This window comes from Artemia sp. Qi Xiang Cuo, chromosome 1 (assembly GCF_049724085.1).
Source record: "Artemia sp. Qi Xiang Cuo chromosome 1, ASM4972408v1, whole genome shotgun sequence".
In the NCBI taxonomy this organism is placed as follows: domain Eukaryota; kingdom Metazoa; phylum Arthropoda; class Branchiopoda; order Anostraca; family Artemiidae; genus Artemia; species Artemia sp. Qi Xiang Cuo.
The window spans coordinates 70109367-70135629 of record NC_142794.1 but is presented as its reverse complement, the minus strand read 5'-3'; the positions used below and the strand labels follow the sequence as shown (position 1 = coordinate 70135629).

The following is a 26263-nucleotide window of genomic DNA, read 5'->3' as shown; positions in this document are numbered from 1 at the left end:
TTCGATTCCCAGTGAAGGGCATCCTCCGACGCATAGACCTGTGGTCCCCAAATTGAAGAAATAGGTTCAAAGGAAAAATCAGTAAATAAATTCAGTATATTGGTGGTTTTTGGCAAAATACTAAGATAAAATTTATTTATAATGAAATACGCATTCAATGCGTATTTCATTTTACTATTCCCTCAAAGGCTCATTGGCCTGTAAAGAAGGGGGAAGACAAATGAGTCACTTACTCAGATAAGAAAGAAAAATAATCACGTATTCAGCGAAGGAAGAGCAAAAAGGAGAAAAAATACAAATAAAATAAAAACTATACAGCACAAAACTAAATAAATTGAACAGACTAAATTAATTAAGTAGATTAAATAGACTCCAATAAAATAATAAAATATATAAGAAAAATAAATAAATAGATGAAATAGCTTCTAAGAAGACAAAGAATTAAAAAAAAAATTTTTTTTTGAACAACCTGAATGAGTGACACCTTCGAGCTGATTCAGACAGTCACAATATACAATATGATATGACCATACAATATGACTCAACAATATTACTCCATGCATTATGATATGACAATGTGACTAGATATTGTCACTCTTCTTTTATTATAAATGGAATTGGTATCGATCTGGCTAATATTTCATAGTATCTTGATTTGTATTCCAATGCGAAAACTCCTTGTTTCCAGCAGTTCTTGCAATTTTTACGCATTTTAGTTTTAAGAAATTTATTTACAGCTTCTTCTTGCAATGAATTTTGTCGCTATTCTGGTCTCAATAAGGTTTCAATAACTCGATTTTTCTAATTTTGTTGCCCTTCAATGCTGGTTGCGACATATTCTAATTAATGTTTAATTTTTTTAACCTGCTTTGAATAACTTTTTTTGAGATTATTTAAACCTCTATTTAAATAATCTGAGATTATTATTGAGATTATTTATCTCAATTTATCTATTATCTATTATTATCTCATTTATCTATTAAATTGAGATTATTTAAATCCCTATTTATTTGGACAATTTCCATTGTATACTTATCATAGCACCAACGTTCTGAAATGGAATTCCTTTGCCAAAAGTCATGCAAGGAAAAAGTGGATCTCAGGAAATGCCCATTCCAGGGGTTTACTTACATCCATCTCATTCGAGTTTCTTAATTTTGTATAAAGTGCCGGATTTTCGGACCTTTTGAAACCATTGAAAACTAGGTATACTCAGAGGGCCAGTCCTCGCGTGTCTTCCTTAGCGGACATAGGGACTTAATGTCGTCTTTTTGCCACCTAATAATTTAGGTGTGGACTAATTACTGTGGAGCGTCAAAATCTTTTCAAATAGTTTTCGGTAACAAACTGTAAGAAAAAGAGCGACCATTGTAATAGTGATCGCAACTGTAAATACTTTTTGATAATATTACATGAATTAAAAGAAAGTGCCATTTATTGTGATTTCAGGCATTTACAATCCATCAAGTTCAAAGCTATTTATCCAAAGCTATTATCCTGTAGAGTGTACATCATTTTAGAAAAAGGAGGAAATTACCCTAAAATGGGAAAGAATTTTAATGAATCTTGCACCATCAAATCCAACTTGCCAAATAACAAAAGAAATAACCTTACAGCAAACTACTGATTTCTAGAAAATTGTCCCGCTAAACAGCAGTTATTGCCTGAAATATTTTGAAAACTTTAGAAAGGGTATTTATATAGACTCCCAGTCTCAGAGGTTGCAGTGGCCTGCCTAATAACGTTCGTCCCTAAATGTAAATGTGGTCTATAAATAACAGTTCAAATAGGGAAAAATCCTTTTATTAGATAGGGAAAAAATAATAAAAAAATACTATATATACAGTAACCGTCATCAGCAGATATACTGCTGATAACTGACCACTGTATATGTGATGGAAATATCCAGTATTTTTGGATTGTTTTTTCACTGTCTAATAAAAGGATGCATCCCTATTTGAACTGTTGTTTATCGTCATGAAAAGGCAGTGTGATCTTTGGAAATACCTGCGTAAATGTAGCATGTACAAAAATGAACCGTTTTACATACAATTTATCCATTACAAGCAATGGTTATAGTGTATTATATAGCTGCGCACCAGATATTAGTGTTAAGACCAGGGCATTTTCTATGGACACAGAGAGGCTTCAAAGGTACATTTTTAGATTACCATATCACCCTGGATATTGTATTGAAAACAGACATAAATTAAATATATAAGAAACAAGTTCTTTTCAAATGAAGTAAAGGGTTAAAAACTAGGACGAATATAAATCGTCTTGTTTGTGAGAGGGCTGCCCATCCTGTCTCCCTTTATAAGAAAAGTTGGTTACTTCAAATTGCAATGCAATAATATCAGAATTTTTCATGTTTTTTTCTTACTTAATAGAATTAGAAAAGGCAAAAGGAGGTTATATTAATATTCACAATTATAGAGATGCATCGGACTTACGAGAAGATCAATGCTGGTTTGGGACTCGACTCCGTCTTTCTTGACACTCGATATGATTGTTTGTGGTCAATAAAAATCATTCTGACAACTCAAATCTTTGGAGCTAAGAAAGACAAGCTCATCCTCTTCTTTTAATTCATCTATCTTCCAAAGGCTTCATCATCTCATAAATCCTACCCTGTCAGGTCCTGTGTAACAATTCTATCTTTCTATTGAAACTCGATAAATAAAAGTTCAAATAGGGATAAAATCCTTTTAATAGACAGTGATTTTCACAAACAGTGATAAAATTTCATAAAAAATACTAGATATTTCGGTCACATATGCAGTGACCGTCATCAGTAGTAAAACTTAACTAAAACAATTAAAAACAATATTTTATATACGTAATAAAATAAAATTACATATTGTTTAATAATCTAATTCTTTTCAAAGCAAAAGCTAGTCACTTTGATGTTCTTGGATCCGGTTCATTAGTGTTGAATGAATTAACACTTGGACAGAGGTTAACTACATTGGATGAATTGCACTTTACTCTATCAGATTTTAATAAATTATCGTACTATATAGAGTTCAAACGAAATTCACGTGTGTCACGATTTAAAGCTGTATTCTTAAATAATTTTTTTTATTTTCATAAGTTTCACGAAAATTTTGCTTCAACCCTCGGTCCCTAGAATTCAAAGAGACATTATCGAACAAAATAAAATGATCTGGAAAATTAAAAATATGTTCCGAAAGGGCTGAAGTGAAATCTTCAGACTTAGAATCTTGCTTTAAAGCCGACGAAATAGAGTCTTTATGCTGTAATAATCTCATTTCCAAATTCTGGTTACTACGTCCCACATATGAGCTTCTGCCAGTACATGGGATCTGATAGACCCCACTTTGTTACCCCAATGAAATTAGATCCTTCCCAGAATTAGAGAACTACCCAAAGTATTATTACTCATTAAAGCTACTTTTAGACAAATACTCTGTAAAATTCTTTTAAGTTTTTCACTTAGCCCGAGTACATATGGTAAGGAACAAAAAACATCCTTCTCCCGAGTTGTCTCCAAGATTTCCTTAGAAATCTCTAGAAACTTTTTCCTTCTTTTTGAAAAAATCTGGTTAATTAACCGTTCTGAATACATGGTAGTTATTAGTATTTTTCTTAGAAAAGACAACTCCTCAAAAAATTTTGGAGAGCAAATACTAAAGATCCGGTCAGTTAAGGAAATGATCAAACCAATTTTTACTTGGCGAGCGTGACCGGAACTATAAGACAAAATTCTATTGTTATTTGTCGGTTTTCTGTAAAATTTTAAAATTCCAGACTATTTTCATTTTTAAAAGAAGAACATCAAGAAAAGGAAGTTTCCCATTCTCTTCTAATTCATTAGTAAAGTTTAAATCCCCTCCCAAACAATTAAAATGTTCCAAAACTCCTTTTAATTCCTCCTCCCCATAATCCCATACTGAAATTATGCCATCCATATACCGGCCCCAAAAAATATGTTTTAAAAAGTATGAATCTAACGCAATTGTTTCATTATCTACGTCTATTGAAACTCGAAATGAAAATAAGATTTAAGTTGAAATCGAGTATCTGAAAGTTAAAAAAATCTAAAATAAAAAAATTTTAAAATCCTTAAATTGAAGTATGAATTTTCAAAAAAGGACTATTCTACCCGAAGAGTCTGCAGATTGACATAACTTTAAATCAACCCTTTAACAATCGACATATGAAATTTTCAAAAACCTCAAAAGTTTGTTTGTCTCCAGTTTCCACAAAAATACTTAAGCACATAAGAATGCTCTGGTGTCTCTGAAGAACTGCTTTAAAAACGCAGAAAATCAATCTTAGACTTTTCGAAGAAAACACTTTTGAGAAAAACTTTTTTAATGATGATAAAGTATAATATTACACTCTAAGCTATTTTGTAATATGGAAAAGTCGTTACAGAGCCTCTGATTTGGTAATTTCGAAACCGGTTGTCGGTCTTTATTATTAAGACCCTTGACTTAAGGTGTCGTCAAATGTTCTAAATGGCTTAAAATTTATAAATCCTCTCTAAAAGTTTATTCTTGCTTACGTGTCATGGGATTTTATCTAGGGGAGCGGACCAAGTTAACCTCTCCCAGACATTAAAAATGGGGTTAGTATACTGAAAACATGAGAAAAATATGAACAAATGAAATGAAATGAAAATATTGAAAAACTGTAAAAACTCTTCATTACGCATTGAAGTTTACTAAAATGAAAAACTTTTTTTGTACAAATAATAAAAGTCTGAATATTTTGGCTTATTATCTGAAATTCTTTATGAATGAATAAAAAAGAAAAGGAATCAAAAGTACCTTAAAGACACAAACATAAAATACGGGAAAAACACTGTCAGTATGCGAAAACAAAAAGAAAAAAGATCGCTTTTCATTAACTATAGCTTTTATTTTTAAGCAAATCAAATACGAAAATTTACGCCATAAAACACGGGATAGGATGAATGCTATATACTATTATATATGTCTGAGTTGTCTTCTGATGTGGTATTCTTGCAAAATGAAACACTCTTTTTATTGAAAAATGTTTCTGTATAGCCTAGGTCACATTAATTAAAATCAGATACAGGTCAAAAATCTTTCAATGCTTTTTGAAAGATGAATAAATTATTTCTTTCGCTAATCGAATCAAAGCACATTAAGTTTTTCCCGGGTTAATTTCAGTTTGAACTTTGTTTATGAGGTTCCAACTTGTTTTGGGTTGACTATGCAAATTTTTCTTTCTTTCTTAGAAATCTATTAATTCTGGTCTGTTTTTCTTAATTAAAGTATTATAGAAACGATTTAATCTGTATTGTACCTCCTCTCTTTTCATATAAAGAATTTTTTTCTATGATTTCTCTAAAATTTTGCAATAGCCTCCTACAATTATGAATTATTTTTGTTTGATCAAACATAATGTTATTGCGTGGAATATTGCGTAAATGCTCCACAACTACTAGCTTGAAAGTTTATGGTCTTTAATTAAACTTTAGAGAAGAATCTATTTTGGTTTTCCGAAATTGGAGCCTGTTGTCTAGATTTTTTTTTGTGTTCTATATCCATAAAATGTCCCACAAGAACAAGGTATTCTTATATTCTAGGTAAAGTATTCTATTCCATTCTGTATGTTTTTTAGTGTTACCCGTCATTCGTAGGTTCCTTTAATAACTGTTGAATGATTTTTTTATTTTTTTTTATTTTCAAAGACTATAAAACTTCACAAGTTATGAATAAATTCGTGCTGAACACCTTGCGGTTTTTTTTTTGGGGGGGGGGCATATTAAAAGTCTCCGCATCAATTAATTTCTTGGTAATTTAGCGTGATCAACGATCATGTGAAAATTCGAAGACTATGATTAAACTGATTAAAAGAAGCGATAAAGGATGTACTAAAACGACTTGTCTATGAGAAGCGGAAAATAGTAGACATTTATATCTCATTATTTTCAGCACTAGAGGATCCGGTAATTTTCTCTAGAGAAGGTTTGTCATCAAGCGGAATAAATTCTATACTGACGTTCAGGCCACAATATGGTCAACTAATAGCAGTTTTTGGGATAGTCAAGATTTCGTGGTTATTCAGACTTAATTTGTTATAAATATATAGAGCAATTTTTATTTTGTTAATACTACTATATAACTCCTTAAAAAAAGAAGAAACATTATGTTATTACGACACTCTGTATCATTATCTTTTTCACGTTTTTGATTCCATTATATCGTAATCATTAGGGTTACAATAGCTGGGAGCGCGTGAGAGTGCCGTTGTCTCTGCTGTTCACCCTCATGAAAATCCTTCTTTTTGGTTTATTTTTGATGGTAGTTTGACTACCTTCTTAAAATATTTTTTTTCACCGGTCAAATAGCATTTTTGAACATTGTTTATTGGAAAATTATGTAACATCACGAGATGAAAGATGTAAAGTACTTGACAGATAACCAAATTAGAAAACATGGAATGCATTTATTTTATATTTTTATTAAATCTTCTTAATCCGTAAAAGTGCTGTAATTAAAAATGTAACAGTCTTCCTTTGCCCTCTCTTACCCTGAGTTGTCATGTTTTTTTTCTTTTATTTTATCTGTGGCTTTTGGCAGTTGCTAAAACTTGCTCGTTAATAGGTGGTCATCGATTCGAGTTTAGCCTTCTGTTTGTTTTTGTTTTTTTCAATGGAGATGTAATTTATTCACAAAAAAAATCAACAAAAAAGTATAAAGCCCAGTATTGCAACTCTAAAAAAAAAATTTGCATCCACTTACATCAGTTCATTCGGGTTCCCATTTCACAACAAAACAAAAAAAAACACAATATATAAAACATATTAAACATATAGAACTAATTGAGAAAAAAAAGTTAGAATTCATGGAAACCAGACCTTTCAGCAATATCCCTAATAGAAGATGGTGTCTGAGACCACAGCACCGGAAGAATATGACGAGCAGAGAAAGTAGACCTCGCAAACACTCTAATCGGCCTTCAATACATACCAACCTGTCTCGTTAGATGCCAATGGACATCAGCAGCTGTCTCAAACATATGACGAAGACACATTGGAGCAATATTATTGATAATATGATACAATAGTTGAAGCTTATAAAATAAGCACAACCCTGAAAACAGTAAAATACGGATTCGCGGATAAATATTTCTAACTGAAGCAAGCTTCCTTATTATACCTATATTCCTTGCTACTTTCCACGATATGTATTGTACGTGCTCTGAAAAACTTAGTGTTTCATCAATTATTACCCCCAGGTATTTCACTGACTTCTGGCGTCTTATTGTCGAGTCTCCTATTATGAGTTCTTGCAATCAGGGGTAATATGAAGCTGATCTGCCCCAAACAACTAGCTCCAATTTACTATGATTTACCTTCAGCTTGTTTAGCCTTAGCCATTTCTCCACATTTTCCATATCATTACTCAGTGTCCCTAAAAGCTGAGCTTCGGTGCGCTCCGCAACTGAAAAATTCGTATCATCAGCAAATAGGACAAGAGATTTCCTAGGTTTACACGTTTCGTCTCCATTTCCAACATTTGTTGTCAAATCACAGATTGCTTGGTGGATGTCATTAATATATATTGAGAAGAAAAGAGGGCCGAGAGGGGAACCCCGGGGAACATCGCAACTAATATGGTAATCGGTTGATTTCACATCATTCAGTTGCACATACATTGATGGGTGGCTCAAATATGATGAAATAATTTTAAGAGCGTTTACTCTAATACCACAGTTGTCCAACCTTTTCAGAAGAATCACATGGTCCACTGTGTCAAATGCCTTCAAAATGTCTAGGAATATAGTCGCCACTTTCAACTTCCTGTCGAAAGCACTATTAGTCATAGATGTCAAATACTGAACCGCATGCTCCGTAGATTTTCCTTTTCTGAAACCAAATTGGTTTGCATAAAAGAAATTCTTCCTCTCCAGGAACTCATGCCATTCGTTTATATAATATTTTTTTTTTAATTCGAGACATAATAGGGAGTAGCGAAATAGGTCTATAATTACTGAAATATTCTCCGTCAAAACGTTTATCCTATAACGCTGCTCTGGCATGTTTAAATGGATTGAGAAATTTACCTTCTTTAAGATAACTTTTCATTAAATCAATGTAATACGGCAATATCACGGGTAAAACTTACTTCACTACTTTCAGAGACAGCACATCCGCTCCAGTCGCTCTATTTCGTATTTCACTCACAATTTCTGTCACCTGCTGCTGACTAGTTTTCCGAAGTAAAAGACTAGTATCACTAGGGTCAGGCAAGTACTGCTCAAAAGAGCCATCTCCTGGCCGGTTTTCAACAGGCAATTTAACTTTTTCCCCAATTTGAGAAAAGTACTGAGCCATTTCATAGGCAATTTGACTAGCACCGCGATTTCCACTCAGTTCTGTTAATACCACTTTCTTTTCACCAATAGCTGATCTAATAGTCTCCCACATCTTAGATGGGTTTCCATGGTTTTCTTGAAATTCGTTTTTAAAATATCCATGTTTCGCTTTCCGTAATAACTTATTCAGAGTAATATTGTATTTCCTGTTGATATCATGGTCAATACCACAATTACTCAAAACACTTATCATATACAGTTGATGTCTTTTATTTACAGAATTCACAAGGCCTTTCGTCATCCATGGTTTCCTTGGAATATCTTTCTTCTTTTTAGCATGAACTATTTTCACTCAAGTTTTATCAAGAAGTGAAACCATTCTCCTATACCACGGGTCCATTTTCTCGGTATGAGAATGACGCTTATCTAGAGAGGTCCAATCGGCCTTTTTTTATTCAGATTTAATTTTAGACAATGGATTCTGGTCAAAATACGTTCTAGCGTTTTGGGATCCACGAGATTATGTCGAAGTTCCCTGCAGCTGGCATGAAACCATGACGGCACAGTGATCGGACACAACATTTACAAGTACATGCGGGGTATGGATCTTAAAATTCCGCTTCATATTCACAAAAATATTATCAATGAGCGTCGCACTATTTTCAGTTATCCTCGTGAAAATATTGATAGATGGGAACAAGCTATGACTCAGCATACTATCACAAAAAAGACGATAATCTACATCATCCTTATTTAAATCAACATTAAAGTCCCCCCATAATCACGCATGGATAAATTGAAACTGGCAACTTTTCCAATTGGTCCTCCAACAATTCCAAAAAACGGAAGAGGTGAGAGGATGGGGCCTATATAAAATAGCTAAATCTCAAACACCATTTCACAATGAACAGACAAATCATCCCTTACCTTTACATCCAGGTCCGACCTCACGTAAGTAGAAAGGTCCAAGGTAATGAATATGCATTGTCAGTTTAATATACATATACTGATATTTAGTAATCATAATGTTAATATTATTTGATTTATTAAAGTTATAAAAGTAAAAACATTTATATTCTTTTCTGTAAAGCGCAAATTATGTTCTGGCCTTGGGAAGGTATAGGCATTTTGCGCCCTACTTTTGTTACTTTCTGCTCGTTTTGAGTTTGGCTCGGTCATTTATTCTAATTTCTGTTCGTTTTGGGTTTCATTTATTTATCGATGATGATTTGTGGCAGTTTTACGCTTGGTAGATTATTTTATTTTATATCTGCTCAATTTTTGTTTATTGGAGTTCTTTACTTTTCTTTGAAAAACTTATTTTGTGGAAAAAGTTTTTAATTAATAACATAAAAAGACAATTGACCTTCAACATGATAATATTTTATTTATTCATTTATCAAAACAAAACTGCGGCAAGCCGAAGGCTGGTCACATATTGATTCATGTTGGGGTTAACGCTCGTGTCCCTGTGACCTCTATCAACCTTAAGAATCTGTACATATTCTATTATTTGAGGAGTTTCCAGGGATATTTGGAGGGTTTGCATCATTAGGATACAAAAGCTTATCGACACGTTAGACGGCTCGATCAGAGAGGATATAAAATAATCATTCGTTTTTGAGCTGTGATCGTGTGACCTTGTCGTCGAAGAAGAAAATAGCATCTGTCAATCGAATAATTGTAAACATTTTGCTCTTCCCCAAAATGTTGTATTTTTAAATGGCGATTTCTGACATGTTGGCTACATTTTTAGTGTATTTTTACCTCTTTTAGTTCATAGACATTTGTAATTGAATTTAAAATGTCTGTATATTTGAATTGTAAGTGCTTTACAAAAATTGCGGTAATTTTTCTGTTGTGTGTTTTGCTTGAAAACGATCGTTTAATTGACCAACTTAATCATCTCCTTAATTACACTTCACGCCAGCAACGAATTCAGTTTAAGAGCAATACTCGTGGGTTTTAGATTAAAATTGAGCTATTCCCTCTCCCCACCGAAAAATTGATAAATTGGCTATTACATGGCCAAAGAATGAAATAGAAAACCAGCCACGTCTTCATAAAAAATTAACATTGGTCAACAGGAGCGTTGTTAAATTAAAACTTTTTAGCATAATTTAAAGTTTTAGTTCTAATAATTAGTAGCAATCTTGTCACTACTCATAAATATCATAAGGTTCTGTCTTTGCGAGTGTAGGATATTTTGGGCTTTTTGAAGTATTCATTTCGCTCTTGCGTCGATAGATTTCTTGAGATATCTAGATTTCACATTAGACAGCTAAAAAATAGACTATTTGCTTTTCATTAATTTTGAATTTTAAAATCGACATTTGCTAACATCGAAAGTAGGGTTTATTCTAAATTGTCTGGACCGATTTTTGTTTCCCTGGAACTTATTTGAAATCATACAATTGTCATATTTCTTACCTGTTCCCTTCTGTAGGTTGCTCAGGCAAGATTAAGTAAAGGAGGATTGCGGCCTTTTGGTAGAACTCAGTCAGCTCCTCTACCTCTGGGCCACCCTTTGCTTCAAGCAGCTCCCCTTGCTTCGGGTCTACCTTTTTCGAGAGAGCAATTTGAACAGTACCTGAGAGAATGCCAGCTACATGATCAGCAGCATCAACATTATCTTTTGAAGCAGGTATTTCTTTTAACTAGGCCTAGAAATTTCTGTCAAAGATCGAAAACATCATTGATGTTTAATTTTAAAAAGTTCAACGCCATCCAGCGCCTTACTACATAAACAACTTTAAAAATCAGCTGTAGCCTTTATAGAGATGTTGGATTTTTGTAGAGGAGCAGCACCAGCCCTTTTTCTTTAGGACTTGTATCAGTGATCTTTAGGACTTGTTTTCATCCGTTCCGACACAAAATATTTCTGGTGATAGATAAAACTTTGCATACATAAATACGTGTGTTTAGAAGCCAGTGGCCATAGGCACAAAAACAAATGCAAAATAAATCAACAAAATAAAGCCATTTTTTCCGTAGTTCCACGGAAGAAAGTGACTTGGAAGCAGACTTGAAACAGACTTCAAAATACCTGGTAGTAGTGCTACGCCTCCTAGAAAAAAATTGGCAATCTTTGGCATCTACTTCTAAAAGCCCATTCCCTACTTCCCAGCGGATAAGGGAATCATACTTACCGTCCTCATCATGAAACTCAGTTTTTCTTTTACGCAGTGTTATACAATATAGATAGATAGATAGATAGATATTTATTGCAATAAAAGCCACTTTGGGCCATGGCAAAAAAGGAAAATCACACAAAGTAATAACATGATTATAATCACACACAATAATAACATGATTATAAAACTCATAGCAAAGTATGGTAGCCTACATAACAATAACAACGCAAAATTGAAAAACCGTACAAAAACATAATAAAGCACACGATACCATTAAACTAACATAAATAGATAGATGTATGTTACATCTATCAAGGGCCATGACTACAAAAATAACAAACAAGAAAACAACTTACACACATACAACAATACCTTCCACACTCACCCCACCCCTTTTTACAAAAATCTATCTCTATGCGACATACCCAATTTTATATACTTTGCTATCATTCTTATTGTCCCATAATTTTTTGATCCCATTACTGAAACCAACCACTCACTTGTCCCCACATTAACAAAAAATAAATCTTTCCTTAGATCCTGTAATTCGGGACAAAGGGCCATGAAGTGAAGCAGATCCTCCCCATTTTCTCCCCACATAGGGCTTGAGTAAGGACTGTCCTGTACCTTTACACTCCCTAAATATTTCCTCCTTTCTCCAAGTGCTAGAAAATTAGCCCCTCCCTGATATATACCACTTAATTTCTTCACTATTTAAACCCACTTTAAAATAAATATCACATCCCCAGACCTCCTTCCATTGCCGGTAAACGCCGAGGGACACCGAGGCTGCAACTTCACACTGCCATTTCTGAATCTGCTGATCTTCAAGCACCCCCTTTACTAGTTTTGCTAAATTTCCTACTTCCAGCCCTATCCCCTTCCCTTCATTCCAAACACCTGATAACCCACAACTATTTAAGATTGATTTCACCTGGCAAGCCCATGAACATTTCCTTCTATCCTGCAACACCTCCAGATAAGCTGCGTTTACTAACCTATTATTCTGTAAACCAATCACCTTTTCCCAGTATCCTATCATTCTAACCAATCTTTTTATTCTCAATGAAAACAATCCTAGATCACCCTTTAACACCAGATTATTAAATTCCCCGCTTAGCCCTAAAAGTCTCCTGAAATGTCCTAAATAAATTCTCTCTATTTTTTCCCATTTATCAAAACCCCAAACTTCCCCACCGTAACTCAATGATGGGCCTACCTTCGTCTCAAAAATTCTCTTCTGTAGCTTAATATCTGCCGGTCCTAGATGCCTAAGGGGACTCTTCAATAATGCCCATGAAGCCTTCTGACCCTTCCAACTCGCTATTTGCACCTGATCACTCCATTTCCCTGAACTCGTGAACTTACATCCCAAATAAATATAATCATTAACTTCCTTCATCTCTTTCCCTTTAAAATAAAACTTATTCTTTTCCCTTTCATCATTTCCAAAAACTAATATAACTGATTTTTCAATATTTAAAACTAATTTTTTACTCTCCAGATAACTATCCAAAATCCCTAACATCTTTTGCAAATCCGGAGCCGATTTCGCAAGCAATACTATGTCATCTGCAAATAATAAACAAAACAGCTCCTTACTTTTACTTACTTACTTATGTCTCCTGCCGGGCGCTGCTCGGCGTAGAGAGTGACGTCTGCCTCCTCCATCCACTTCGGTCCATCGCAAGCGTTTGCACATCGCTCAACCTGATATTTGCCATCGCCAGGAACTCGGACAGGCTGTCAGACCATCGTTTCTTCGGTCGGCCGCGAGGTCCCTTCCAACCGGCTTTGACAGGGTCGAAGTCATGGATCGTTTTCGCAGGTATGTGTGGAGGCATTCGAAGTAGATGTCCGAACCATCGTAGTGTTCGCTCGGCTGCTTGGGTCGAAAACCGAGACTGCTTGGTGAGCTGCAGCAGCTTCTCATTGCTGACAAAGTCGAACCATCGTAGACCTTGGATCCTCCTCAGGCTCTTCGACTGAAAGACATCAATTGCCTTGAGGGTTGTGGCTGAAGCTTGCCACGTCTCAGCTCCATAGAGCATCACAGAACCGACGAGGGCGTTGAAAATCCGCAGCTTCGTTGTGCGACTGATGTTCGGTTTTCGCCAGAGGTGACGGTTCAATCTGCCCATGGCAGAAGACGCTTTGGATATTCTCGCTTGTAGTTCAGAAAGAAGCGAGCCATCTGAAGAAATTATGGAGCCCAGGTGGGTGAGCCTTTGGACAACTTCGATTCTAGTGGGGCTATCCAGGCTAACTGAAAGATTGGCAGCAGGAGAGGAGGGGTCTATGGCCATAATTTTCGTTTTAGTCCAGTTTATCTGCAGTCCTACTTTTGCAGCCTCTTCTAGTAGGATTCGAAGCGCTTCAAGCAACTGCTCCATGGAGTCCGCCAGAATGGCCAAGTCATCGGCAAAATCAGCATCTGTAATGACACGATCTCCAAACTTGAGTCCAAAGCTGAGACGTGAAGTAGTCCTTGTCATAACCTAGTCTATGATGACATTGAAGAGCTCTGGGGCAGCTGCACATCCTTGGCGCACTCCTGTCGGGATTTGGAAGAACGGGCTGCGCCGACCGTTCACTTGAACACAGCTCTCCGTCCCAGGGTGTAGAGCTTTGAAGAGTCTGCAGTATTTCTTAGGGAGGCCTGTCGATTCTAGGATCCGCCAAAGAGCTTCTCGGTCTACTGAGTCAAACGCAGCATGGAAGTCGACGAAGGTAAAAAAAGCTTTTTGTCGGAACTCCGTGGCTTTTTCTATGATTTGTCGGATCGTAAAACTCTGCTCAATGGTTGAACGGTCCGACATGAAACCAGCTTGCTCCGGTCGCCGGATTTTACGAATGATATTTCGACATCGATCTAACAGGACCATTGAGAAAAGTTTTCCCGGGACAGACAGTAGGGTTATTCCACGGTAGTTCAAGCAGTCGCTTCTAGAACCTTTCCTCTTCCATAAAGGGATAATGACACCCTTCCGCCAATCTTCGGGAATTATCTCGGTTTGCCAGATTGTAGAGAACAGGGTGTGGAGAAACAGGAGCATAACAGGACCTGCATATTTTAGCAGCTCCGCACTCAGGCCACAGATACCGGCAGCTTTATTGTTCTTGAGCCTTTTTACTGCATTTCCAATTTCTGAGGGGCTGAAAGGCTCGTCTGGAGGAGCATCTGTTTCGGATCTTGGACTGCCAGGTTGGCTGGGACTATCAGTAGGAGGCATAGACTGGCTAGTGTTGTTCAGGAGTGAGCAGAAGTGGTCCTTCCCCCGCTCGAGACAAGAACCCTCATCAGAGAGAAGTGTTCCATACCTGGATAGGACGTGTCCCAATGCTGGTGTTTTATTTTGTGTGAGATCACAGAGGTGCTTGAACAGGCTACCCAGGTCTTTCTTTTTTGCTGCTAGTTTGATTTCATCGGCTTTCCTTGCAACAAACTGAGTTTGGTCTCAGTGACTAAGTCTGTTCCGCACTCCATTGAGCCTTCGATAGGTGGCCATGTCCCCAAGAAGTCTTGCCCTCCGCCTTTGCTCTATGACCTGCAGTGTTTCGTCATTTAGCCACGATTTCTTCGGGAAACTTCGCTTGCCAAGCACCAGCTGTGCTGCTTCGCTGGTCTGTGATTTAAAATACTTCCAGGCGTCTTCGCTGTTGTTGAGTGTGCCCAGGAGCTCAAAGCAATTTGATATCTCAACACTATAATTCTGGCGAGTATATGGCTCCTATAGTTTCCCAATATCCGCTGCTACTGGTTTTCTTTCCGATCGCTGTGCATGGATGCGAAGCTGGACATCAGCACACACAAGCCTGTGATCTGCATTTCCGAGCTCTGCTGATCTGTAAGTTCTGCAGTTCTTCAGCAATGATCTCCAGCGTTTAGAAATAATGACGTAGTCAATCATCGTCTTTGTGCAACCGTCATTACTATACCACGTGTATTGGTGGATAGTCTTACGTTGAAAGTATTTTTTTGCGATCACAAGTTCATGGGATCGGCACAGTTCGAGTAGGCGAAGGCCGTTATTGTTCAGTGGGTCGGGGGACACAGGTCCAATTGTGCCACGCCAAACACCCATATCATCTCACACTGTAGCATTGAAGTCACCGAGAAGAACAGTGCCATCGTGGGGGGAAACTGTTGACAGACATCTGGACAGAGCAGAGTAGAACTCTTCCTTGGTTATGTCGTCGGAATCGTTGGTCGGGGCATAGCATACGAAAATTGTCATCTTGCTATGCTTGTGCCCAAAGCGGGCCTTCATTATTCTGTCTGATACAGCTTCGTGCAAGAGTAAGGTCTTTCTTGCAAGGCCGTTTAGTGCGAGACCAACACCATTTCTTCTCATGCTCCCTCCAGACCAGACTAACGAGTAATTATCGCCTATTCGCTCTTCTCCGCTTCCAGTAAGACGGGATTCTGTGAGACCTGCAATTGCCACTTTATTCTTACGAAGTTCTTGAGAAAGTAGGTTCTTTGATGCAGGTGCATTCAGGGTCAAAACATTCCAGGTTGCTATTCGAAGCTCCCTTTGGTATAGAAGGTTTAGTCTGTCAGTCCTTCTGACGTCGTCAGCATGTCCGTTGACGCGCGTAGGTTGAGGTCTTAAAAGGAGGTCCGGATCCGAGGCTATGTAGTCACTTTGCGTAGCACTTGATTTTCAGGTGGAGGGTCGCTAGCCCAACCGACCCTAGGCCTGGAATCTGATTAGAGCTAGGTTTAACCTAGATACTGATATTCCCGGGGTGGGCTCCACCCGCCACATGAGGTTGCAGCAACCCTGATCGGAGTGTTTAGTTAGAGGATGACCCCATATCCAGAGGCACGTGGTCAGCAGACAAGGTCTGCATTTCTCCGGACGAACTCCATTCGCCTCCCAGCGACATTAATTTTAACATAGGGACATTTCTATTTCTAAAATACTGTTCAATATCATTAATAAAAAGAGAAAACAAACGCGGTGATAGAGTGCATCCCTGTTTGAGGCCTACATTACTTAAAACTGGCCTAGAATAAGAAATACCTACCTTCACTACTACTTTAACCACCTCATACATTTTCATTATAACTTCTACTAACCTAATTGGCAATCCTAATTTCACCAACACCACTTTCAAGAAACTCCTTGAAACTTCGTCAAATGCTCCCCTAATGTCCAAAAACGCCGTATATAGCCTATTTTTCCTATGCCTCGTATATTTACTAGCTAAAGCCTGTAAACAAAATATTTGATCAATTGTACTATAATTTTCCCTAAACCCTGCCTGACATTCAATTAATATACCTTTATAATGCAACCATTTATCCATCCTACTAGAAAGGACTCTAAAAAATAGCTTACTGATAGAACTTCCTAAACTTATCCCCCTATAGTTCTTGTGTAGGTTTCTTTCTCCTTTCTTAAATAATGGGATCATAATCGATATCTGCCAATTTTTTGGCCATAGAGATGTACTTAGAATTGCCGAGAATATCAATGCAAGCACTGGCAGTATCCACGCTCTTGACCATTTCAGCAGCTTAGTTGGTACTCCGTCGATGCCCGGAGCTGAATTCCCTCTCATGCTTTTCAAGGCGTGCCATATATCCTCCTGTCCAACCGGCTCCAGTAGTTTAGCGTCCTCTGAATCCAACTCAAAATCGGCTGTTTCTTCTAAGCTATTCATCTCCTCATCAGCTCTCTCTTCGTCCTCTTCGGTGTATATCTCTTTATATTTTTGTTCTAAGTATTCGGGCCAAGTATTGGCGTGAGGGATTTAATCAGGCTATCTTCTATTTTCTGTTGATTTCCTAATCAACTTCCAGAATTCCGTTGAATCATTCACGCTAAATTTCTCACGTATTTTTCGGCTCTCTTCTTCTTCAAAACGTCTCTTCTTCAACTTAAGTAGCCTTTTATATCCCCATCGCTTGTCCCTAAAAACCTGCAAATTATTTTCCAGATCAACTGTACTACTAGCCTTAAGCAATCTAAAAGCTACTAAAACCTCCTTCTTCTTTTCCTCACAATCCTTATCAAAAAAACTCATCAAACCAGTACTTCTACCATTTTTTCTCCTGCATGCCACCTTAGTTCCAATCTTATACAAAACCCCCGACAAAAAATCAACAGAACCTGCTATATCCCCTTCCCTTGCCATATCCTCACTCTTCTGAATAAATGAATCCAGCCCTCTATCCTCAACTAGTACCTTTTTCAACTTCTCCTCACTATCATTATCAAACCTTAAACCTTCCCTCCAATCAAGCTCACTACCCATCTTTCCCTTAGCCCCAAACTTCTATTTCCGGCTCTCAGCCCCTCCTCCCCCTCCTAATTAAACCCTAATAGGCACGTGATCCGACCCTGCACGCGCCATCACCTCAAAATCCACACAACCAGAAAGAAGCCCCAGACTAACCACCCCATACTCTATAACACTTGGAGATCTACCCGAGAAACATGTAAAATCCCCCACTCCTTTATCCTTCCCTGTCCTCCCATTCAAAATAACCAAATTCTGCTTACCACAAAAATCCAATAATTTTTTCCCCCAATTATTCTTTCTCCGATGACCGTCCTTACTCGTCCTCCTCCTAACCGACGCCTCAATCATATGAACTCCCTTAGTTTTTCCTAGTTCGAGACCCACCTCCTCCTCACGGGCTCCTTCATCCTCCCCTGTATATCCGTTAAAATCCCCTAGAAAAACAAAATAATCGGACGGAAACTGTTCTGAAAAACGATCCATATCATTTTCTAATATCTCCCAGGTATCCTCATCACTAAAAGTGCTAGTTTCCGGCGGTAAATACACTGAACAAAAGATAAACGAATTACTACCTAAAGGTACTCGCACCCATACTAGATTACATGAAACACTTTTCAATCGAGATAAATTTCGCCATCTATTCGTTATCAATAATGCCACTCCTCCATAAGTTCTACCATTCTGCGATCGCTTTCTTTGTGATCCAAAATAGGAAAAACCTTCTATTCTCTCCTCTTTTTCCAGCCACGTTTCTACTAATGATACAACTGAAAAATCACAACATTTAAGAAGACACTCTAATTTAAGATACGAAAACCCCTGAACATTCCAATGCGCTAAATGACACTCGTAAATTGCGCCATGGCCCTGCTTATCCTATCCAGTATTTGAGCCAATGGGTTGTGACGGGTTAAAGAGCCGCCTTGGCTCCATTTTTTTAGGGTCATCAGCTCTAACCGACTTGCTCTTCTGTCTTAGGTGGTCATCTGGGCTAATAATTTGTTGGCTGTTACGTTTGGGAGCCCCCAAAGGCCCGACAAAAGTTGATGTGGAGCCTTTTTTAATAACAGGAGTCTCACTGTTCACCCCATTTATTTCGTTATCACTACTAAGCTCCTCCACTACACTAAAGAAAGATTGAATTGAGGATGAAGATCCAGAACGCGATCTTGAATTGCAAGGTTCTTCCAGGTTAAACCAATTATTTTCAGAAACAAAACTCTTTACTAAACTTTTTTGTGGCACTGATAAAGACCCAGGTTCACGGAGAAACATTTGCCCAAAATTTTCCTTAAAATGGGTCATGGTACTCGCTGATGACTCTATATTAGGGAATTCGTAACCTCAACTACAGACTGCTTATCAAAGCTATACGTAAAACACTGTTGACCAATATATAACTTTGTCCCTCTTAGTCTTGCTTCTCTATTTTCTCCTCTAGCCCGTTCAAGAAAAGGCTTTAGGTGGTTACGGATAGACAATTCACGCTTTGTATAATCGGGACTAACACCAAGACCCGCCCTTTTCAGGTGCGCACTTGAACGCAATATAGTATCACGAATGTAACCACTTGTAAACTTAACCAGCACCGGTCGCGTGCCTTGTTTAGCGTTTAGCCGAAAAATGTCTCTAATGTCTATCATTTTCAGCCCTAAGTTTGGCACATGTAAGTTGAGTGCTCTCATTACATCTTCTCGTAACGAAGAACCTTTGTTTGTAGGATCGAAATTATACAGGACCAAATTACACTTTTTAGACTCATTTTCTAGTCTTTGCAATTTTACGTTAGTAGCCGACAATTCAGCTTGCAAACTTAGGTAATCTTTCTTCAATTGTGACGTATCCTCCGAGAACTTGTCTACTGTCGAATCAATTCGCGACGAAATAGTAGATAGGTCGTTTCTCAGTTCTTGAACCTGCGATGAAACTATTTCTATTCCGTTCAATTTTTGATTAATTTCTTGTAGAGTTTCAGAAAAATTAACAGAAGTCATAATTAATCCGGAAATATAGTTATAATAATTAGAAAGATTACTTATCTTTCTTTGAGGGCCGGGCCTCACAAATGCATCCGAGTGACTATTCCAGTGCCTGTACTTATTCACACAAAATTTCTGCTTAACATAGCAAGTCTTATAAAGTAAGATGATTAGTAAAGTAAGATATATTAAGATAAGTTTTAACAAGACTTAGTCGGTTTCATCGATCAAAACGACCAAGTGATGTCGTTCGTTGAAAGTGGCCTGGCGTGTGATTTAAAATGGATTTATCTGTAGTCTTCCTGGGAAGTTTCCATATCTAAAAGGGTGAAAATTCTATTCTAGGTAGGTATTTTAGGCATATATAAAAGAAAAGAACGCCTGTTTTTATGTTTTTATCGGCCCATAAATTGGGAAATGCCATTTACTTTAATCACAATTTTATCACGAATTTAATCACAACTTTAATCACACGAGAAGCGAATTTTGCAGCTCGGATCCGAAACAGAAACGAACTGAATATTCTCCTATAAAAAGACATCTGCTTTTAAGCGATGAATGAAAAACCTGGCTGCCAAAATCGAATTCGATTTTATCTTTTTCATCTTTTTCGGCACCAGAACATCTTCGATTATTGATATAGCTATATTAAGCCAAATTTTGACAGAAAATGATGTCTTATCAGGCAAAACGACCAAGCGATGTTAATCAGGGAAATCAGGCTAGTGTTGATTCATAGTGATTTTGTCTAAAGTTTTTCCGAGAAATTCTCCTATCTAAAAAGGGTAGAAACTCCATTGTAGATAGGTATTTGAAACTCAAATCTGAAAAAAAGTTAACCAATTATATATTTTTGCAAGCGGATAAACAGAAAGATTATTTACCTTACTTAAGTTATTTACATTATGTAAGTTATTTGCTTTAAACACATTTTTCTTTGCTGAAGAAACGAATTTTTTAGCTAAGATCCAAATCAGAAACGACCTGAATATTATTCAATAGGAAAACCTTCGTTTTTATCGATGCGAAATGTGAAACTTTCGACGCAGGATTTGATTGCCGTCAGCCGTCAGCCTAGCTTTAGCGTTGGACGCTGTAGTCCTTGACGTTTGAAAAGATAAAATCAAACTTTACAAAGTCGGTTAGGCTACTATCTCATTTACTAATTGTGTGACAGAAATACACTGAAAGAAAACGTACTCAAAGAAAAAGATGAATACAGGTACTAAAGATTTCATACCATGTAATCAAAACCATTAAGCTTATCCATTTCGAAAAAAATGAAGATGCCCAAAAAACAGCAGTGAGAAATCCCACACTTATCTGTGGTAATTTCTGCTCTTTTAAAGTTTTAATTCATTTTAATTTTGTTTTACTTCACATACCCTTTTTTCATTAATAGTAATATGTAAGCTAACTTCATTCCTTTTTGGGATGAAAATTCATACGTTGCTATTCTTGAAAAAGGTGAGTTTTCAAAGTTAAAGCTTACATAGTGTTTTTTTCTCGTTTTAATTGTTCCGTGTTGTTAGTGTAGTAGGAAGAACCGTGTTTTTTTTTTTAGTGTATTTGAATACTATTTATTTGGTTAGTATATTCATTTGTAACTCAATGTATTCATACATACATCACAAAATAAATATGAAAAGGAATCGTAAATATGTAAATATAAAATGGTAGAAGACCAATATAGAAAAGAAAATAAGTGGCTGCTATTTTTTACAAATCTTTATTATTATTATTATTTTTTGACTACCTAATTAAAATAAACAAAAACTAGAAAACTTAGAAACAAAACTTAATGTAATGTTTATTATCTACCATGAAATTACTTGATTACAATGTCCCTGTTGTCACCTTTAATGGCACAATCTGAAAACGCTTCGTTTTTGTTTCTATAACTTTCCTAATTATAAGAGCACCAAAAATGTTGAATGGCAATTTGAGCTTCTTTTTAATCTGGGTCAATATCATCTGATTTGCTTATCTTACTCATATACTTGTTTACTCAATTAGGGGCTATGCGCCCTAATTTGCAAGTGAGTCAAAGAATAAAAACAAAATTTGGAAGAAAATGAACTAATTAATGAAGCCACCTTATGGTACAGTTGAGATACCCTTTTGCTTTTATTCCCATGAAGGAACACTTTTTCCTGTTTTTAACTTCTCTTTTTTTCGAGGTCTGTTTTTTTATTCTTGAGTACTTTGAACGGGTAATTTTCAGTTACATGTATTTTAGACTAGAAATTGATGTGGCGGAGATCTTGCCCGAAATATCTACTTTGTTTTTCGTTCTTCACTGGCTGACAGTTATCCTCGTTATTGTTTTTGTCTTTTGGTTGCTTCATTAGGTTTTCATTCTTCTTTTTTTTTTCGTACTTCATGTATAGTCACTACTTACTTAATTGCACTTGAGACGAGATACATGCTGCTCAGCCCAACTCGATGCCCACAACTGTCAACATTTTCGTCCAATTGGAGTCAGTGGGTGTTCTTAGGACCTATTTTTGTGCTCGCATTTTATAAGTTTATATATTAGGGAGAAATTGTAAACAAATAACATAAGAAACAGCGCATAGCTTGCCTGAAGGAGTAAGTACCTGGAAGAAGAATAGTCTTTTTTGGTGCTGCACATCTCCAAAGGTTTTATTCTTTGCCCCCCTCTCCCTGGATTCTGAAAAATAGCTCTTTGTGTATTTTCACTTGAAAATACCTTTTTTGTTAGTTTCACACAAAAAGTCCCCCCCTCCCCCCCTCCCCTATAGCTTTTGAAAGTAAAATTTGGCCCCTTCCAAATTTTTGTGAACTGACGTCTCTAAATTAAACCTGTCTGTTAATTCTTCCTTTTATACTGTCCAAGAGTTGATACAATATAGTGGTAATAGGCAAGGAATACTGACGCGTCTTCTGCCGCCAAATTTGTATACAAAAAAAAAAGTGAAAAAGAATATAAAAAAAAGGAAAAAAACAAGGATACATGCAGCAGTTTGTACTGCAAGCTGCCTCTTAGATCTTTTAAAATGAATGTTAGTCAATGTTTATTGGTTATTCATCAATAATAATTGCTATAAATGTCGTGAGCATTATTATCAGTCTTTTTCTATAGAATGAAAGTATAATCTCAGAAGAAGATTAATTCCCGTTCCCTTTAAGAACCAAGACACGTGGCAAAAAAAAAGTGTGTCTGTTAGACACACTATTCGTCCAACATGACACGAAGCTCACGCTTGTACCACATTAATCAGCATCAAATTCACAGGAATCCGGGTAAATCGTAGTCCAAAATAATCAAAATTTTTACTTAGTTTTTTAGTTACCACGTATTTTGTGGGAAATCTAAAAAAAGAGATGAATTTTGTTAAGTTTTTTAAGGATTGTATCGCCGTATAATTTCTTTTGTTTTGCTTTGGACCTCCGTTATCCTAGATTTTAAAATACATATATTGGTATTTTCATTTAAAAATCGCTTATTTATTTTCCTTGATAAAAATGAACAAAAACAACAAAATTGTCCTCTCCTAGATTTTGAAAGACGCATTTTTGCCCCTCCCCCCTTTAATTTCTGGAAACTAGAGCCACTGGATTTAACTGTTAATTGTCATTAGAACTACCGAGCAATTTCCTTACAAATAGATAAACAATTTCTTGTTAGTTATTTTTTTCTCGTGAGGGGATTAACTAATAATTGTAAATGACTTCACAGTAAAAAGAAGCTCCTTAATTAACATCTAGGAAGTTCTCATTGTAAGTTATCCCCTTTTCCAAGAAAAAAGAAATTGAAAATTAGTTGTTTTTTCCTAGATTATAATCAAAAGCGCTTTTTACTAAGGCTTTCCTTCGTCTCTTTTTTCCTGGAAAAACTTAGGTTTTTAGAATGGGGCAAATTGCGGAAGTATAAGGTCTTTCGTCCATGAAACCAATAGTTTCTATAGGAACGCTAATTAAGATGATCTATTAATAGTTTTTTTCCTTCTTTCCCTCTTGTGTGTAATAAGATGTAATGGATGATGCAAGTCAGCACATCGAGGAAAATCATTATTTTTCTTTTGTATTCTTTAAAAAAGTCACAAATTATACAATTTTTGGGAAACATGCACGTTCCTGTTCTATGATAAAATTATTATGGAATACTATTTCTTAGAAAAAAACAGCAAGCTGTTTTGAACACAAATGTGGTTCAAGGGGTACTATGAACAGAGACTTGGAACTGAACTTTGTGAGCCATTTTTAATTTTGAAAGTCGAACCGTACGAAACTGAATGGCAGCTTTACTGGACGATGCCAAATGTTGCACTTGGGCACTCATTGAGAGTCTGCATACCTATAATGGAATACTTCATTTTTTTTTAGAATTCAGCTCAGTGAAACCGAATGGTAACTGCAGGGGAGTTTCAAATATTGGGACCCGTCCCTTTACAAGGGCTAAGAACAGAGGCTGGTGAACAGAGAACATAGTCTCTGGGCTGCGAAAAGATTATTGGTTTATCGTAGTTCTTCAGGGATATTTCATAGGTTTATTTCTGGGATTACTAAAATATTGGCTTCTCTTCTCAAAGAGAAGAGGGGCTGTTCACGTGCTTGATTATATGACTGGGAAAGTGGTTCAAGGTTTATTTCAGGGATTACTAAAGTATTGGCTTCTCTTTGAGAAGAGAAGCCGATACTTTAGTAATCCCTGAAATGAACCTTCAACCACTTTCCCAGTCATATAATCAAACATATGAGCAACCCCTTAGATCTCAAAGGGTGTCTACAAAGAATGCAACTATTAAAATCTGAAATCAGATGACATAGTTCTCCAACTTATTTAATTGCTGGTTCGTTTTGGTTTGAGCGAATGAAATTTGTTTCTTTTATTTCTCAGTTTTTCGCTAGTATCCGTCGATGGCGGTTCATAATTTTTTGGTTTTTGTGCAAATCGCGGATTTTGGCGAATAACTCGCTTTTATGATTGTTAGGTATTTGGTTTTAATTCTTATAACTTTTGGCTTTTATTGAGTTTTACTCATCTTTTAAGTTTTTATTTGTTTTGTTTTTTGGCTTTTTGGTTCTTTTCACATTGACTTTCCGCGTTTGTTTTTTGTTGTTTTTTTTTTCTTTGGCACTTTACTTGGATACATTATTTCGTTTTGCGCTGAAGAAGAGAGGCGTTTGTCCTCTCGAAATATTCGCTTTGTTGTATTTTTTCAGTATTTTCATTTGACCTTTAAAAACCCCATTTTTGCTCGTTTTTCTTTCTTTATGTTAATAAAAAATTCTCTATACGTTGACCTTATTATCATTATTAAGAAATTATTAAATTGCTTTGTTATTATTATTCAATAATAACTTCCAATAATCATAACGCATCTTCAAACGTGATACAGGAGTATGCACATATATTACCCACTAGATGTAGTTGAATGTGTTGCTCCACAGCTATGCTCCATGGGTCGCAGTTGCTGCAACACTCCTCGGAGCCTTAGTGCCGGTGGTCTAGTTTTGATTTTACTCACCTTAATATGGTTCACTTTTCGGAACTCTTCAGGTAACTACTTAGACATGTAAATAAAAGAAAATGGACTTAGTCGAGCGCAAATGTGATACAAAAACAAAAATCGGTAAATTCTAATATTCTTTGCAGGAGAAAACAGCGCTCTATATTGGTTCTGAGAATGGATGAATATGGCCAAAAAAAAGATTTGCTTCTATTCAGTTTATTCTAGGATTATTTTTTGTTCATGTAAAAATGAAACTTACGTCCTTCGCTACCTTTTTACCGCAAAGAACGTTTTCGGGTGCAAATTTGGTTGCGAAACCGGTACCGTTTTGGTATCTTACACACTTATAGTCTTTGGTCAAGCCATTGTTATATTGAGAAAAATGTTTTGTAATATTACCAGTAAATATTTCAGTATTCTTGGAAACAGATGCACCACTAGTAAAAATAGCTTGCACTACAATAAAGAAGTTGATGAAAGGCTATTTAAATATTTGTGTGAAGTGTGCCAAAGGAAAACCAAAACAGATCTTGTTTACTTGGCGTGGTTGTTAATGAAATGAGAAAAAAAGATGGGCAGCTTTTACCAAACAAATCGGAACTTGGATGTTCTTCTACTAATGTATGTAAGATTCATGTTGAAGTGCAGTTTGATGGATGTTATGCCCGAGCCATACTATTTATCATAACTGTTTATAAAAAAAAAGAAGCCACATCTTTAAATAATATGTGTTCTTCGTCGATCGTAACGTCCCACATATGTAACACGGGGCCGTGAAATAGAAATAATAATAAATTAGTTAGAAAAGCTTATACCAACAGTATTACTAGTAACTACCATTTAGGTCATGTCTTTTTGTGCCCTACTTTAGGGTCTAGGCTGATTGCTGAGAGTTTTGTTCCCTGTCATTCGCAATCAGATCATAGTTTTCAGGTTAGCTATTCGCTCATAAATCTTACTGGCATTGTCAATTGTATTTAGTTGATTCTCTTATTCATATTCACTAAATGTAGTACATCAGAATTTGAATATCCATGGAAAATGTATTAGTGAAATTATTTGTCCGGTTTCTGGAAGTATTTCAATCAAAACTTTT

General features: G+C 36.3%; 1 protein-coding gene across 1 annotated transcript in view; it reads left to right on the top strand.

The window, feature by feature from the left end:
* The window catches only part of LOC148956667 (histone deacetylase 4-like), a 221896-nt gene that overhangs the window by 134323 nt on the left and 61310 nt on the right, over positions 1–26263 (top strand). The window contains 1 exon segment of the mRNA XM_089086609.1: positions 10763–10960. Within this exon segment, the coding sequence (XP_088942735.1) occupies positions 10763–10960 (198 nt within the window).